General features: G+C 41.7%; 1 protein-coding gene across 9 annotated transcripts in view; it reads right to left on the bottom strand.

Moving 5' to 3' along the window:
- Positions 1-8451: 8451 nt before the first annotated feature.
- The window catches only part of foxp2 (forkhead box P2), a 106033-nt gene continuing 95728 nt past the window's right edge, over positions 8452-18756 (bottom strand). For 7 of the 9 annotated variants that reach the window (XM_030440121.1, XM_030440120.1, XM_030440122.1 and 4 more), the window contains one exon: positions 12263-12407. In XM_030440121.1, coding sequence (XP_030295981.1) covers positions 12263-12407 — 145 coding nt within the window. Of the gene's footprint in view, positions 12408-18756 lie in introns of all 9 variants that reach the window. The other 2 variants (XM_030440125.1, XM_030440117.1) reach the window with 1 other exon arrangement.

The raw sequence follows: 18756 nt of genomic DNA, 5'->3' as shown, positions 1-18756 counted from the left end.
GCTAGCAGACACTTAGCTTAGCATTAGGACAGGGAAAGAACTAGTTTAGCTCCATCCAAAGGAAACAAAATCTTAGTTAATTTTGTAAAAATGTCTAAATATTTGTTTGACAAGGCATTTATATTAAATACAGCTGGCAAATACATATTAAAGTAATATAGTTCCCCCTACAATAAAGTACAACCATAGCTACAGTAGCATATAATGTAAATAACGCGTATCTTACATTTAAAGTACCTCAAACTTGAAGTTAAGTAGGCTACAGTACTTGAGTTAAAGCACTTATCTACTTTTTCTACCTCTGCCAACTTCTGCCTCATCCCATTTGTCTCTCACCATGCTCTCACTGTTTGGGAGGGTTGTTCGGGGCCAGCTCCTCACCCCAAGGATCACCCGCACAGGTGAGGAACCGAGATTGAAACCCGCTCCTCCCGTCAGCTAATTTGTTTGTTTCGTTCTGGGGGCATGGCTGATATTAAAAGGAGATCCTGAGCAGGCGCTGTGGCGGGGGGGGGGGGGGGGGGGGGGGAACGAGGGATGGAAGAAGGGGGGAGCCGGGGAAAGAGAGGAGGGGAGGGGAGGGATGAGTTTACAAGCCCCAGGTACGGTGAATAGGTGAGTGAGAAGATGCAGAAAAGGAGGCAGTGAGGGAGCGAGAAGAAGAAGAAGAGGAAGAAAAAAAAAAAAAAATCTCATCCAAATAATTTTCACCCCGTGGGCACTAAAATGCAAATCACAGATCAAAGAGGTTTGGAATGGAAACTAGCGAGATTGGGAGAGAATATCATCAAGCCGGGGTTATATATGTATGTTCAGGATGTGAGACAGACATGCTGGACCCAGGTAATGGAGCTGACCTGTACTTGAACACTGCCCCCCACTGCCACTATCATTTCCCCGCCTGCCTTCTCCCAGGATTATAGCATGTACAGTACACTGGAAAGTAATTTACTTTCTCCTTACAGTACCTTTCTTCCCTTTTCTGTCTCCCTCCGCCTCTGTTTATAAAGGCTTTTCATGAGCCGGTGAATGTGCGGTTTACACAGACGCACACCTCTCAAAGCAGCGGTGAAATTCCCCCCTCTTACATGTTGACACCGAATTGATGTTTGGCAACTATACGGCGGCCTGTTTGCATGTCGCCCTGTACAGCGAGACGCCGCCACCCCCACCTGCCACCCTGCAACCCCAATCCCCCCCCTTGCCTCAACACACAGCACACTCTGCAAAACAGATTAATGTCAGGAAGGAAAGTCAAGTAGTTTGGAGGGGTGTTTGCAGTTTGAATCCTCCCCCAAAATGCAACCTGCAAAAGCGAAAATTTGAATTTTCTAACCTCAACCTGAAATAGATGAGAGAGAGAGAGAGAGCGTGCGGTGGGTGGAGGGGGAGGTACAGGAAGGCACGTACAGTAGTGGAGAAGGTGAGGGCAGACTGTACAAAGAGTCTCCACATTAATGCCTAATTAATGTCTGTCTCCCCGTTAATGTCGAATTAATTATTCATGTCCGTCTCATCCACCTGAAGCTGTCAGAACTTTTCATGTATTCTGACATTAAATGTGACAACGATGTCTCGGTGCACGCGCTCGTGGTGCCCGCCCCTGACTTGAACTGGCTAAAGCATCTTATACAATCACGTGAGCGGACGACTTTAAGCAGAAGCACATGTATGTTCTGATACAGGTCTTTGTGTATTTTCAGGAAGCTCCAATCGATCCCAAAAAACACCAATTTGTTCACGAGGTGACAATATTCCATGTATTGCACTGTTAAATGACATCACAACACTGTACGCTGGTGAAAAGATATCTAAGTACTTTACTCAAGTACTGTACTTTAGTAGGATTTTGAAGTTTAGTATAGTTTGGGTAATAAATACTGTGTAGTTAAGTATATAAACAATATCTGGAACGATGGCCATTATAAAGTTGCAACTGATGTTTATAAACCTATAGGGTTTATAGGGCTTTCATTGTTTGTTAACAGTGAAATTACTATTAACTAATGTTTAGTTAGTAGGTAACTACTTAATATTTTAGTTATCACCAAACTTTTTTGTTTATGTTGATCTTTATTTTTTTCTCCAACATTTTTTGTGATGGATTTTCGTCATCATTTACTCTCCAGTTCAAGCTTGCATCCAAACAAATATATATTTGTACAAGTGGCTTCCGATCGGTCACATTTCAGTTCCACGGACTACAGGTTTCCCATTTAAACTTCTCAGATGGGATCATTTCAATAACCACTAGACTAAAATTCCAACTGCATAAAAATAAATTTTGCTTACAAAAGTTCAGTATTTCTTCTGCTTTAGTGAGGTTTCAAATGAAAGTCTTACAACTGAATATACTGACATTGCTGTACCGGTACTTTCACTTAAAGGATTCTGAACACTTGTCTCTCCAGGGGAAGTGGTGAGAAACTGTTTTCCTTCTACGGTGAAGGAAAAACACGAGAAAGCCGACTTAATCTGTGGTCTCGAAATTAACACCACCTAGCAAAACAAAAAAGGCTACAACGCTGCATTCCTCCATTCCTAGATCACATTTTAAAAAAAGTCCAGACGCATCAAAAGAAAAAAACACCTTCTCCTCCACAAAGTCAAGGTTAATTTTCCCGAAGCTTCACTATCTCTTTTTCAGAACCCGGAGCAGGTATTCAGTTGCACTTCTCCATGTGCCATCTGCATCAGCACCAAAGCCCCTCCGCTGATGTGGATTAGCGGTTCGCAGCACTTTGACTCTCACCGCCACAGGATTCAAAACACAGCTGTTTTTTCTCTTCTTCTTTTTTTTTTTCTTTTTTTCTTTTTTACAGCTGGTCAGCACAACCTGTGCAGAGCCACGCTCAGCCCTCCTCAAAGACTCTGTTTCTTCTGCACTGTCGTCTCTTTCTCTCGTGGTATTTGCTTTTGAATGTAAATCCTTAATCCTCCCATCTTTTCTTCTCTCTCTCTCCCCACCTTCTTCTCTTTTCGTTGTATTTGTCCATCCATCTCCGTCCTCGTGCCTTTCTCCACCCGTCAACCTCTCCATCCCCTTGTTATTGCCAGCCGTCCAATTTTTTATTTTTTTCCGCGCCCCGGTGTCACCTGCTTTGTAATCTGATTACTCCGCGGCGGAATTAGTATGTATATTTAATGCAGCTTTTTTTCTTCTTCTTCTTCTTCTTTTCTCCTCTCTGTCTTTTATTCTTTTTAAATCTTGATGAGTGATGCGGGGAGTGAACGGAGATGGGGTGGGGTTGCTCTTCTTGCATGTCTGGCGGATATGCCAGGGCCATGCTAATAAATGACAGCTGATTTATGCGTCTGTATTCTTTTATTTATAAAAAAATAGCAAGCGGGCTGATTTCTGATATTAATAATACAAGTGGATCCACTTTGATTAGGCTTCTGTGGAGAGCTGTGCATATTCAGCATTACAATTAAAGCCTCTGATGTGAAATAGGAATGACACGCTAATGAAGCGAGCTAGCGAGCCTGAACCGCGACTGTCCAACAGCATTACGGCCCATCTCAGATGAAGAGTAATTATACGAGGAACACTGAAATGTCATTAAAAATCTTCAGTAAGTGATTTAACCCACCATTCCTCACTAATGCTAGATATTTCTTTTTTTTTCTTTACCACCCCTCACAACCCACCCCCCCAACACACACACACGCGCGAACAACTCCCAAGGTTTTTCCTGTCTTTTTTTTTCTTCTTCTTCTTCTCCTTCTTCTTCTTCTTTCAAAAATTTCTCTCTCTTTTCTTCCGCGAGGCTGTGAGACCAAACTTCTCCTTCAGAAGTTCCACAAACAAAAAAAAAACAAAAAAAAGGGGGCAGCCAGGCTCCCCTTTAAACACAAACATATTGAGATTTGAGACAAAGACGTACAATTGCATTGTCCTAATTTAATTGCGGAACTCAGTGGTGCCGGTGGTGGTAGGTAATTGAAATCATTCCATTATAAATTCCATTATGAATTGGTGATTAAGGCCAGAGGTGATTACCATGGATTAAAGATGATAGTTGGGATTTTTCTTCTTCTTCTTCTTCTTCTTCTTCTTCTTCTTCGCCAGCGTAACCTCTCCGGCCACCTGCACGCCATCCACCTCAAACGGCTTGGTTTATCGCAACTAACATGTAAGGGGAGCGCGTAACATGAGAGCGAGCGAGATATAACGCGTGAAAGACGAGGAGGCGGTAAAAAGCCAGAGAGTGTTGTTTTCTAAGAGGATTTAGTTAATCTGATTCTACCCCTGTGTTCCTGTTTGATGCGCTCATTTTCACACGGCTGTTGTTGTTGTTGTTTAACGCAGAAAGAAAACAAATAATGAGCGATATCATGTCGCCATATCATATTCATTAGGGCCATTGTCAAGTCTCTCTGTGCTCGCGTGTGTGTGTGTGAGAGAGAACCTGATAGGACGCGCGTGTGTGTAGATAACGCCACAGGCGAGAATTCATGAATATCAGCAGTTTCTCACCATTTTGTTGGGTTAATCCCTTGTTTCAGTCGGAGAAATAAGGCGTTTCTCTTGCATACATTACACCGGTGCCTGCGCATCGCATCCGCACACACACAAAGTGAGAAAGCACCTCAGCGTCAGGTCCCTCTGATGTAACGATGAGTGAAGTTTTATGTATCGAGGTCACGGAGGTTTTTTTATTTTTTTTTTGTCCGTCTCAGCAGCTCCCCTCAGACAGAGCGGAAAGACAATCAGACATGCGGCGGTGGGGCAGATGAGTTTGGACAAGTGAGGAGCACAACACTGGGACGAGCATTAAAGACAGTCTGACCTCACGGGGATTCTTCTCATTTGAAAATTGCAATCTTTGTCTTCTGATGTGAGTGAGAATCTGCTGACTGCGAGGATGCTTTTTTTTTTTTTACCTAAAACCAGGCAAAAAACATGACCAATCTGAACCAAGGAAAGCACCCAAAACCTTTAGAGAGGCCACCACGTGACTCCACTGATGGCATCTGATGTGGAGCGCGACGCCTCGTGGCGCCCAGCTAGGCACCGGCTGGGCGCCTTACAGGAGCCGGGTGGGGTAGGGGGCGCGGGCGCACGAGTTCCCCCTCGCCCACCACCGAACCGAGCATCATGCCTCCGAGCTATGCAATTATTTTTGCACTGCGTCCAATATCAACTTGAGAGCAATGCAAATTATTTAAGACGCTGCTTTTCAGGGCTCGCAATTATAATAATGATGATCTCAATTAGCGTTGCCATTGCCTCGGACTATTTAGCAGGCAATTTTGCAGCCCGGGGCGAGGGTCTTCTAGGGAGCCGACACGCATCGTCAGGTCAGGAGGGGTTGGAGAGGGAAAAGGAAGAGACAGAGGGAGAGAGAGTCGGCACTCTTAATCAATAAACTGTGAGACTGTGAGATATTTACCACCCAATCCCGCAAGGGGACGGTTCATAAATTGACCTAATTGGTCAGTGTTGGAGATGAGACGGATGATGCCAGGATGCACTGTCTAATCCAGAAGGGCAGGCCACGCGCCGTTTGGCCTCTTACCATTGTACCGAGAGAACTATTCCACGTCAAAGTGGTTCGAGGAGTGGGTTTGAAGAATGCTCACGCGATTCATCCTGAAAATTGACCCCGCTCTAATGTCTTCACGGTAAATATTAAGATGCAACCGGCAGCCGGATAGCTTAGCTTAGCAGGAAGACTGGAAACAGGGGGAAACAGCTAGCCTGGCTTCATCTAAAGGTAACAAAAATACACTGACAAACACCGCTAATGAAGATTCTTGCCTATTGAAACTCTCAACAAGGAAGTGCCGCAGTGAACTACAACCAGCAACAACTTAGCTTAGCATACAAACTGAAAACATGGCGACACAGCTAAGCCTAACAAAACACAACAAAACACCTCTAAAGCTCACTATTGAATGCGTCACATCTTGTTTGTCTTTACAAAAAGATATGTCCTTTTGTAAAACAGCCCACTGTAATGATATCACAGCTTATGGCTTCGTGCTAAGCTAAGCTAAGTGGCTATGGGTGGCTTTATATTAACACACAGGTGTAAAGAGGGGATTTGTAGTTTTGTCTCACCTACAGTAGCTCTCAGCAAATCGCTCTCATGTAAACCAGTCATTTAGCTTAGCATGTAGAGGGACCCAGCTAACGTTAGCTTTGCACTGTCCAATGGTAGTGCAATCTGCGTGCTAGCAGCTCTATTTATCAATTCACAGTTTAACAATTCTATCTAATTGGTTTAATGTAAAAAACAATCTAGCATATAACCCCCATGTAAAACAATTAAAACGTGTCATTTTAACAAGATACAGTATAACAAGAGTTATTGGTTAATTAATTAGATTTATAGCTGCATGTAGATTTTTTTTTTCTAACATTCAAACACGTAGCACATTCATGCGGTGTTGGAATAATCTGAAAAAACATGTTTCGACTGTGAAAATTAATGTGAATGCCCTCGACTTGGAACAACACCTAAGAAAAACAGCAAATGTTGGTACCCAACTTGTCAACTTTGATGGCATATATGCAAAAAACATGGTTGGAAAACTTCACGTATTGTACATACACTTTTTGCTCCCATGCAGTTTGTAATATGGTATAGGGTTGGAACTATTTGTTGCTTTGTTGTGGTGGTTTTAGGGAAAATCACTTTGAAATACAACACATGTGCTTCGTAGCATCCACATGGCTCCCACATTAGGACGCACAAAGCTCATGAACGCGTTGAAAGTGGCGGTGTGATGCGGCGAGAGTCGAGCCAACTGTTTCCCTTTTCTTGTTTCTCCTGGCTGCAGCTTCATATTTACATTACACAGGTGAGAATACTTATTTTCTTATCCATTTCCCCCACCCCACCAAAGCATCCAAAACACCCACTTTTTCAAATAATTAACTCCGGTTTCAGTGCATCCTCTGTCTCCCGGCCTCTCATGTAGTCTACTGCACTGCCACTGTGTATTAGAGGGACTTCTTTCCCCCCGCCATTCATGTGGAAAAGGCTTGCACCACCAGCTACCCTTTCTTTTATTCATCGTACTGTAAATAACTCCACTTTATGAAAAGCAGCCAGTGTGACTCACGGATACCTCTCTAACCACAACCCATTATTATTTCATGGCCTTTGAAAGAAGGGTCTATAGCAGGCGCTCTCACACTTTAATGTCGGAGCTCCCTCTGATGTTGTGTAGTACACAGCGGCCCTTGTTGCACTCCGTATGCGATCCCTCACTTGAATTCACAAACACTTCCAAGTGCATAAATAGCACGGAAGACGAGTGCCTCGCGAGCTAGCTAATGCTCTGGAACGCCATTGCTGAGGAGATAACAGGAGCCTGCCATGGCTGATGCCTGGGACTGTCATGGGGGCGGGCGGGTGGGGGGGCGGAAGAGAAAGAGGAGTGCGCCTTTATGAAAAATGCTGTTGTTTTCTGACCCCTCATGGGACATCATATGGTAAGGAAAAAAAAGAACATGCATCAGCGTTACGACTAAATGACCAGCGGACATGATTCAAAGGGTCCCACGATGTCCCTGAGCACCCTTCGGAACGTGTAGAAGGCTCTCGGCATACAGACGAGCTAATGGGCAACCTATTGGTCATGGTAGATTCAGTTTGAATCTCAATGAGGGTGTCAGCGCGCGGCTGCTCCATGACCGACAAGGTGTGGTAGGCCTGCTGGAGTTGATTTAGCCACGCGGCCTGTCATAGAGTTTTACCAGTCAACATCCATCAATCGTAAGAAAGGGGGCTAAAAGGCGTGTGTTTTTTCTTCGTTTTTTTTTTTTTTTTTTTCAGTCCCCTCTTTTGAAGTGTCAAGAGGAAAAACTGTTCTCTTGAAGCCGGGATGGAAAAATGGAAGACGCCTGATGAAATTTCACATCGTTGTTTGCTCCACGTGGTGCGGAACCTCGATGGTAATAAGGCAGATATTTTTTTACATGAGCATGACAACAGACTTAATAATGCCGTTTGTGCCAAAACCACTTTCACAGAGGAACGAAATCCAAGCCGGGGCCTAGTCGCCGCTTTCACACAAAAAAGGGCGTACACAGCGGCGCTTCCGTGTATACTGGGACATGCTTGTGGTACATGAAAAGCAGTGGACTTGAATCATACAAAGGGCTAAACCCATTACAGGTCCAGAGGGGTGGGCAACACAGTGCCTTGTCCCGCTCTTCTAAACAAGACTCTAGGTGCTGCAAGCTGGAACAAAGCCTTGTAACATATACATTAAACTTTAATTGTTTTTTTTTTTTCTCCCCCCAACCCCTTCCCCTTCACATCTCTGAAGTAGCAGCTCCTGAAACGTTAAAAGTGTAATGCCAGCTAGATTTTCATGGCTGTGCCTTTGTAGAATAAAAGATATATGTGTAACAGTGGAGGGGGGAGATAAAAAAAATAAAGAATAAAAAAAATAATAAAAATACTCTGTGATGCTGGAGGTAGACAGTTGCTTTTCAAATTCCAAGTTTTGGTCCTTTATTTTATTCAGCAGTGAAATGCCATGAATACAGAAAATAATAACGTCTGTTACAATTCTCAACCATGACCTTCTAATGTCAGAGAACCTTTTAACGTATGGACACAGTACACAGTAATGAAAAGTATCAAAAAAAGTAGTTGAATCTCGATCGTTAAAGGAAAATGAGAACGAAAACAAAAAAAAAAGTCTTCACCAATTACATAAACATATGTTTGCTACAGTCCCAATTTACTGTATACATAGGGGGATCATATTCCCAATTATTAGAGAAGGATAGCAGTAGAAAGGATACATGACTCAACTGCCAGACATAATGCTTCATAAAGTATGCACAGAGGTACAAGCAATAAATACACACATTAGGTTAAGCCTTACAGCTACGCAAAGCAGATGCAGAAAAAGCAGGTTTTGCTATTCTTAGCGAGCAATGAGAGAGAGAAACAGTAAAAATTCAGGTAAGTCAGAAAAGAAACACTGAGATTTTTTTTCCTCTTAGAAAAAAGTCTGGTAAATTTATGGGTCCACCAACATTTTTTTTTTTTTTTTTTTTACATAAGTATGCACAGTTATCAAAATACAGACAAAATCAACCCAGAAAATCCAGACAATCCTAAAATCTAGTGGAGGAGCAGATCGCAGTTCTGGAGGTCTTTCTGGTATTATGTGCAAGCAACTATTTTAGACATTTTTTTTTTTACTTAATTTATACAAAACCCATGCAAATCTACAGGTAATATGCATTCTGTGGCTGACAGGTTGTATCCCTCCCAAAACAGTATATCTGAGGTAATGCACTCCTATGCATTGTACGTACATTTAGGCCATCGTCCCGATGATTTTTATTATATTCTTTTTATTGGTTCTTGTTTCCAGTCCACCAAATGATTTTTAGACATGCATTTTTAAAACACAATATTCCCTTACAGGTAATCTATACATTATCATTCTACAAATGTTTGAGGACAACCTATTACAATGCAAATCTTCCATATCTTGACGCAGGGAATGTAAACGTTGGTTGGGAGCCACGTCCTATGAGACAAGCGTAGTAAAGTGTAACAGCTCTTGTGGCGTTTTTTTCTAATAACTCGTGCAATCTGTCATAATTGTTCTGAATTTTGTTGTGCAGAGGTAGAAGCTTTTTTTTTTCCGAAAAAAGCCTTTTTGGGTGTAAGTGGGAGAACCCTTTTTTTTTTCCTTTTTTTTTTTTTGAAAGACGCAGCGTCCCTTTTATTTGGTGTGATAAGATTATTAAGAACGTCGTCTTCAAGTCGTTTTTGCTGACTCCAGCTAAGTATTGAAGGGATAAGCTTTGTTCCTGGGCCCAGTACCCTCTTGACGTAGAACTGGCATGTATTGTGTGTTGTGTGTGAGCGAGTGCGAGTGTGTGTGTTTTGTACAGTACTGCACGTGTCTGTGTGTTAAGCTCTTACAGTCAATTTTCTTGGCTTGGCACAACACTCGGAAAAAACAACATATGCACAGTGTCTCCACTTTGGTCCAAGCAGGCAGACGCGTCGCTCGTTACAGCGCGACACAAAGCCACTCGTCGGTTTCTTTGACAGCGTGCGTGTTCTGCAGCTGGAGAGTTAACTGAAACAAGAAAGTTGGCAAAAAGCTCGGGGTCTGTCTGTCTGTCTGTCTGTCTGTCTGTCTGTGTGTGTGTGTATGCGTGTGTTTGTTCGCGCACAGGGTGTGTGTGTGTGTGGTTTGTTTTCTAAGCATTTCTTTATCCCATACAAGAGGAGGCAGAATTTTGTGTAACTTTGGTTTACTGAAAACAGAAATGACCATTAAAGCAACAACACTTTTCTAGATGACATTTAGCTGTGAGGGAAATGATGGGACGCAGTCTCCGCAACAACTCTTTAGTCTCTAAGTGTGTTAGAAAAAAAGCTGGCTACCTATAAAGAGTACGTCAGTGGCAACACCGGCTGCATCTATATAGTTTAGAAGCTATGAACCACACAACGAGTGTCTGATGTTAAAGCAAATATCACCTAGAAAAGGTTAACTTTCACCTAAGATATCCTCTTCTGCAATGGCTATTATTATTTGCTTTTACATGGTAACCAAGCCACATCATTTCATATCAACTTGAAATTATGACTTATTTGGCTTCACTAGATATTTTTCATGTTTGGTTAGCGATGTTTTCAGTTTCGGTTTTTCGACGCGGCTCGGAAAGAAAAGGAAACGAAAGAGGAAAAAATAAACAGGCCACAGAAATATGACGTGACATTATTTTTGACAGTCCCACTTAGAACATTACATATTTACCAGGTTAGAAAAACAAAGTTGTAAAAAAAAAAAAAAAAAGACAGAAAGAAAAAAAAAATAATGACTTCTGATGTGTTCAATGCCTAACAAAAAGTAAAGTCACAACAACAGAATGTTTCTGCACTTCCACTGAATACACAAATGTCTTGTTTTGGTCATAATCCACTTGAACAGTTAGCTGCTCTCTACCAGTCAAAGCACAAAAAAAATGCCTGTGGTTCAAATATCACATCACCGTTTTTTTTTTGTGTTTTTTTTTTAACCTAACAGTACGTCTGGCAGAAAATCTTCAAAGTGGACGTTTTCTATGAGTTATCAAATTACACATCAAAATCAGCATTTATTCCCCCTCTCTCTTACTCGTTGTGATCATCTTTGTATAGGGCTAAATGAAACAATCCCAGAGGTTATTCGAAGGTAGTTTGCGGAACGAAAGCTTCTCTTTGTACTAGTTTAAAGTCACAGAAGGCGGACCAAGAGGAGTTTGGTGGCTTCTGTCTATAAGCTATTGGCCATTGCTAGTGTTGGCTTTGGTTTCTAGCTGTTGCCTGTGACTGTTTGCAGGTAGACAAAGCTTTAGAACGAGGAGGTAAGGAGAACAGCAAGAAGAAAATTATGCAGAGATGCATTTGTTTTGTAAATGGTGCTTTACACAAACTGTTTTTTTTTTCCCCAACTGAATTTCCAGTTCTTTTTTTAACTTTTAATCACAAACAGATAATAGACTGGAAGCCAACTTTTTTTCTTTTTTTTTTCTCTTTTTCTTTTTTCTCTGGACAGCTGCAACAACAGTTTTGGTACCGCAGTTCCGTTTAATGGTGTGATTCGGGGGGAATGGCATTTACAGTTGGTGGTGTCGAAAATCATATTCTGAAAATTAACGATGGTTAAAAAAAAAAAAAAGAAAGAAGAAAGAAAAATAGCTAAAAATAATATACTGGTTTTCATAATAGTAGCAACATACAGGCAGTGACACAAATTTCTGAGACTACTCCTGTGCAAATGATAACAGAGCAACAACTTGAATTGAACCAGCAATTGTCTCTAGACATTAACAACTACTGGGGGTCGGGTTATTCACAAACATAAAACGTCTTCCTTTTTTGGCAGTATATGAGGCCGCTAGCTTTCAACGGAACATGATTTGCTCATTTGTTTCAGGTTTTTTTCCCCCCATCCATGAGTCCATCATCCTTGTACTGTATGTGGCCACGCCATCTCTAATGAAATAGGTCTCGAAGAGTTAATTTTTTTTTTTTTTTAATCAGACATCTCATGCCTGTCATGTTTGGGGATCCCAAAGGGCTGCAACAAAGAGTTCCTTTGGAACGGTCTCCGTCCGGATGCATGCTCAATAAATAGTCCCAGTGGTGAGAGAGACGAAGAGAGAGTCAGCTGTGGTTTGCTTGGACTGTGGAGTGGTTTCTTAGTCTTGCAGGAGGTCTGTGTGAGAGAAACAGTGCGGCTGGGTGAAGGGATACGTCGACCAAAAACGGTATCCTAGTCACTCCAGGTCCTCTGATAAGTTCCCTTCCTCCAGCTCCCGGTCATCGTCCAGCTCCGGACTGTGATTGGCTGTCGTCACCAGTGACATCGGACAGTCGTCGTCATCCATGTTGAGTGGCTCCTCCTTCACGTGAACTTGTGGCCTGTGACACAATCACATTTGGGATGAATATTAGATTTTCATACTCGAGTTGTATGCAAGATTCCTGCAGCCAATAGCATTCGTCAGACCAGGAACTTAAAATGTACAGTTATTAGAAAACAACGAGGAGTAGAAAGATGATAAGAAAATACATTAAAAGGAACACTGAATTTTTTTTTCAGATAAACAAACTGACCTTGAAGGACAAAACACCTTCATACTATTTCACTTTGTTTATATGTGGCGGACCCTGCCACCTTTTCAGCTTCAAAGTGTTCTTAGAACAGCTTGTTTATATAGAAATGTAATAGTTGTCTTACTGAGTTTGAATTCTTCTCCAAAACTACATGGTGCCCTTTATTACTAATTATCACTATAAAATAATATGGCTGCAACTAAGGATTTTTCCATTGCTGATTAATCATTAGATTATTTTCTTGATTAATTGATTGTTTGGTCTATAAAATCTCAGAAAAAGATTAACATTTTCAATCAGTATTTCCAGAGCCCATTATGACATCCTCAAATGTTTTTTTTTATATATTCTGGTTACTATCATGGAGCAAGTAAACCCAAAGAAATGTAGAATATATTCTTCTTTTTTAGTAGAGATAACAGATGGCGATTAATTTAATAGCTAGCAACTAACTGATTGATCATTACAGCTGTAGTATGTAAAAAAAAAAAAAAAGGGTTTCTGGTTATTGGTTGTCTTTACTGCACACAGAAATACACAATGTGCTGTTCGGCAAACAGATAAATATTATGGTGCATCAAAAAAAACAGGCGTATAACAGCCATTACATGCATTATCCAGTGAAAGTAACAAGCGTGTTGTTTGTGAGACGCTAATTCGACATGATGCCTCACGTCTACTGTAAGTAAGCGCATGAAAATTGCATGAAAAACATGGCCCCTGTAAGGCCGATAAGCTGTGATGTTCCAGACATGTTTGGCATTTAAAAGTTTACTGATGACACCAGGTTGAAATACATGAAAAAGGAAAAAGGGAAGAAGGGAAAAAAAAAACAGGCCACATGATAAATAATGGAGAATTTCTCATCCCTGAGCCCCCTGGAGCAAAGGCAGAGGAGAGGCTTTTTTATCTAGTTAATAGAAAGCGCAGCCACTCGTTAATATGCAGGGGCTGTGCATGTCGCTCCTCAAGAGGAAAAACCGGCAGCTAGGTTCTGCCATTAATCAACTTCAGCCCCGGCAGTTCGCTCGGACACCATGATACATGTTTTTAACTCTAAATGGATGAATATCTTTAGCCACTGTCAATAAGCGCTGGGCAGGAAGCAGCAGAAGCAGCGCTGCGAGCAGGACGCCTCTCCCTTCACAACAACACAGGAGTGGGCGGAAAGGAGAAAAAAGTGTTGGGCGACTAACAAGAATAATAATGCTGTCACACACAAACAAGGCATAACATGATCTGGGGCCCTAGTCGGGGAGAGGGGTTTGTGCCACGCTGATAAATCTGACAAAACCTAATTATTTCTGACACATCGGATGCATCAGAAAATCCCCCAAGACTTTGAAAAGAGGGGAGCGGGGAGAGAGGGGGGAGACTTGTGTTGGTACGTTAGGACTCGTCTCATAGCCTCTCTCCTGGGCTGCCTTCATCAGTGGAAAGGAGGGGTTGGGGGGGGGTGGCGGTGGGGCTTTGAATTTGAAAAGAATTTTAAAAGGTACAGATGGCTTTAATATTCAGATCCAAATACTGTAAATTAATATTCTGATGTGGTGGGATGAAGCGAGGAGGCTGATCTTAGCAAGATGCAAGCAGAGCGATGAATATTTCTGTTTCTGCTCCTCAAGATTCACGTAGGCAGCGAGAGGCGGAGGGAAAAAATAACACCTCGGCCAGAGGTTACAGAAAGAGAAAAACAATAACTCCGCTGCCTCTGACCTGGAAACACACACAGTCACACAGTGCTCAACGACTCATGTTGATAAAGGAGTCAATTCTGCTGTTATTTTGCAGAAATAAAAGAAAAAAAGAAGAAGTATAATTAGACCACACTCATTTAAGTGTTGTAATGTTAGTAAATGAAATCCCAATAAGTGCAGCGAGATCTGAGATTTTCTTAGATAATACAAATAAAGCTGAAATTGATAAATAAGACAATAAAAAGATAATAGTATCAGGAACAGCTTTTAGAGTTTATCATTTATGAGCAAAGATGCCAGAAAACGGTGCTTGGGCTGATTTGTAATTGTTACATTTACATTACATTATTACATTTTCAGGCCACTGATGTCATTTTGAACAAATGTGTTGTTAAACTGTGAAACATCCTGCATCCATTACATATTTTTGTGTTGTTGTAGTGTTTAATAGCCCCATTTGAGGGATCACTGCAAAAACTGCGTGCATTTGTCGGCAGATAAATCGATATGGGCACTTTTTACTTGCTAATATCTGTCAGTTGGGCTCTAAAAATAAAGTTTTAGTATGTTTTTTTGTGTGTTTTAAGAATGTTTTGTTACAGAATTGTGTTTGTGATGTAGATGAGGATACAATAGATGGTATCCAACATGAATAAACTACTGCTGAGTACGTAGTGTATGGCAATAAAGATTGTGAAACTGATTAAAAAACAAAAGGTGGAAGTAACAATGGACAGTGGAGGGGGCAGCCACATTTTGTTGAATGTTGAGTTGTAGTCAAATACATTAACACTTGGATAATGCCCCCACCGCTTGGTTCTCTTAAGAAATCCTGATCATCCTTTGGACACTTACTTAAAAATCAAAATCTGTGTGTACTTGAATGCATCACGTCGATCAAATGACAGGGCTTAATGTGAGCTGTATCGCAAAACAAAAGTCTCTGCTGTTATCTGAATATGTAGCTCATTAGGTGTTTGTGTGGCTTTGAAGAAAAATATGCAGGAGCATATTCACAGGCTTTCTGACACTTTATTAAAAGATGTGGATGAGCCATTTAGTGCTTAATGGCTAGCTGCCATTATGGAGTCACTCAGGAGTAAAACACTGGACTTTGCGGTGTAATAAATACGTGGTGCTTTGAGCGTGTGTGTGTGCGCGTGTTCTCGAGATGCCTGCTCTCACATCAATCGGAGATTAGCACCAGCAATCATGCAGAGGTATGTCAGGGATGCAAATAAGGTCATTAGTCCACGGGCTTAATGGTAGGTTGGAGGGGGGAGGACAGGAGAGGTGGTGTGGCAGGGAGGGAGGAGGACGGCGGAGGGTGGTGGGGGTAGGAGAGGAAGGCGAAGGAAGGCACGGGTGAGGCATCAAAGACATTCATAACATCTCACTGTGATTCATTAACTAACACCAAAGTGGGGTGGTCACCAAACAATTAGATGTGACAGCAGCACAAGTTGCAGCTGATAAAATAAAGTGATATTAAACTTGCTTTGATTGGAGTGCACGATTAAGTTGGTTACTGTTAGGGATGCAACCGACAAATATTTTTCTTTAACGATTAACCGATTGATTGTGTAGTCTATAAAATGTTGAAAAATTGAGAAAGATGCTCATCTCTGATTCCAGCTCTTAAAGGGGCAGTATGTAGTTATAGAAGAAATTCAAACTCAGCTTGATTATTCAGTTATGGAACAAAATAATATTTCTGAGTTTGTATTATGACCTTATTAATTTCATAAATGTTAGGATTCTGTTGTCAGAGGAAAATAATGCCCCCATAACACGATTTGAAGCTAAGAAAGTGGCAGGGTCCAGGCAGAAAATGTGGACATTTTCTGGTTTCCTTACTCCTCTATGACAGAGAACTGAATATCTTTGGGGATGTGGGCCCCATCTTGGACTTTGGGAAACACAAATCATAATTGTTACCAATTTTCAGTCATTTTAGACCAAACAACTGATCAATTTATATGAAAATAATTATTAGGTAAAGCCCTGCTTCAAATTTCTTCGTTGGTCTACTCAACAGTCCAAACCCCAAACACTCTTCATTTACAGTCATAATTGACAGGCAAAGCGGCAAATCTCTACATTTACGAAGCCTGAGCCAGCAAATGTTTGACATTTTTGCTTGAAAAATTGCTAGAGTGATTAATTTTTCTTCCAATCAGCTAACTGACTAAAATATCCTCCATTGGTTGTTTTAATTTTGTGTGAAGCAGCACATTTGCTCACATTAGGAGACCCTAATTTACAGTTTTACTCATTTCTGGTTTATAGTACTACTTCTTTTAAGGATAGCCCTTAGGGTGTACACGAGTGTATTACACATGCACACACACACACACACACACACGCATGCAGGCACACACCCAGCATGGCCTGGGGCGATCTGGTTTGCGGTTAAGCAGATAGCATTAACCTTTAGACGTTGAGGGGAAGGCGAGGTTTGTCTAATTGTTGGATTGCCTCGGTTGTGCTGAGGAGTCCTCTCCTGAGAAAGGCCCTTCAAGGTGATGTACTATTTAGTTTAGTGCTACGAGTCGCTCCATTATTTAAACAACATCCTGGAAAAGCCAGTCATGAAAAACACATTTCTTCCATTTTGAGGTTGTCGTGGCTGTGTCAAGGCAGGCGGGGATGGAGGGAGGGAGGGAGGGAGGGAAGGATGGATGAATGCGTCTCATCCTCCGTAGCCACTCATGTCGGTGTTAAGGCGGCGTGGCCAGAGAGGAGGAGGAAGCGAGCGAGAACGAGAAAGTCAATGCCGTCCGGTTACTAAAAGTTAAATGAGCTGGGGGAGTGGTAACACTGGGATTCTGTCGAGGGCTAGGCAGATTTGCTCCACTTAACACCCCATTTCAGAGAGGGGTAAACACGTCCAAATAGATTAATGTATAGATGCGTGGTCGGGCTAACCAAACACTCTTCTGTTCTCACTCAGAGAGGAGTGCATCCTTTATCCATTACAGAAGTGGTCGTCTGATGCCGGCTGACTTTGCAACACGAGCTTTGATGGACAGCAGAAGAGAGAACTGATGTGTAATTTCTGTTTTTCAGAGAATGCGCCCCATGTGTGCGTTTGCCATTAGGGATGCATCGATATATTGTCTGAACAACGGTACCGGTATCGATATTCAGCACGTTGGCTAACATCGTCCTATCAGCAAGTCAGACATCTACCAATAGCAGAGGACGAGTTTATCTGATCACATTTTTTAATCTTTGACTATGTAGTTGAGTAATAATGCTTTTGAAGCAGTTGTCAAAAAGCTAAGATATTGTAATAAAGGGCTGAGCTCGATTCAACATCTATATGAGTATCGTCCCAGACTTCCACAATCTTTCCCTGCATGCTACCTTCACCACACTGTGGGCTCACGCAGACCTCGGTGACACCACTGGGCTCGGCTTGTTTCAGACATTCCTGAAACTCGTGCATCAATTTTTCAAAAACACTCTCTTTCTCTCTCTCTCAACTCCATTAAAAACAGAGATGGGAAAAAAAAGGGGGGCAGATTTTTAAAGTAATTAATGCTTCACTTGCTCAATATTAATAGGAACAGTCCTGCATAAAATATAGCAGCTAAACCCCTATAATGCAGACGGTGGTGTAATTAAAGAAGCACGTGTAATAGAGCCTATTTATAGATTCAGAAGTAACTGTTATCCAAAACGTTAGGCTCACCTCAGGTAGGAGCACAGTGCCATTGAAAGCACTCTGCCTATGATACAATACATAGTGGAAAAGTGAACCTTGCCCCCAGGTCATGGAGAACTGAAGAACATACTGGTACTGTGGGTTTAATATAAGGCAATTAAACTAACAAAGGGCGTAAGGACAGCGAGTGAGCTCAGTGTGGGAGAGGAGGTGGAGGTGGGGAGGGGGGGTTGAACATGTGGTGCATTCTTACATAGCTCCTCGTAAAAATGTGCGATGTGTGAGTCTGTGTGTGACACAATTATCTCTCGGATACTGCACTGAGAGAGCAGGGAGGGATTAGAGGTGAAAGGTGTTCACTCTGGTGGGTGTCGGTGGACTCCATGGCTGTTTGTTGGTTTAGAGTCAGACTCTGAAGTTTGGGTTATGATCTAATACTCTGTATTTTTATGAATATACATCAATATTCTACTTTTTTTTTAAAGAAGCAGATAAGTTTGAAAGAAAATGAACACAATTTTCTGAACCCATGCATCCAAAAACTGGGGCTCTTGCAGGAAGAGGACACTGCTGACCACACTTTACAGTAACCGATAATGGAATGTCAATGTAACGATACAAAATCTCCAAAGTGGTTAAGTGACAAATTGTATACTCTTTGTTAACACTTGATTAATTTTTTTCTTTTCAATGATCAAAAATGCACCAATTAATTCTATTTTTTCAATTAAAACAGTAAATAATGAACCCTACACAGCAGGGCTTCAAAGTGTATTTGAATATTATG

This window comes from Sparus aurata, chromosome 14, assembly GCF_900880675.1.
Source record: "Sparus aurata chromosome 14, fSpaAur1.1, whole genome shotgun sequence".
In the NCBI taxonomy this organism is placed as follows: Eukaryota; Metazoa; Chordata; class Actinopteri; order Spariformes; family Sparidae; genus Sparus; species Sparus aurata.
This window is presented reverse-complemented; position numbering and strand designations above follow the sequence as displayed.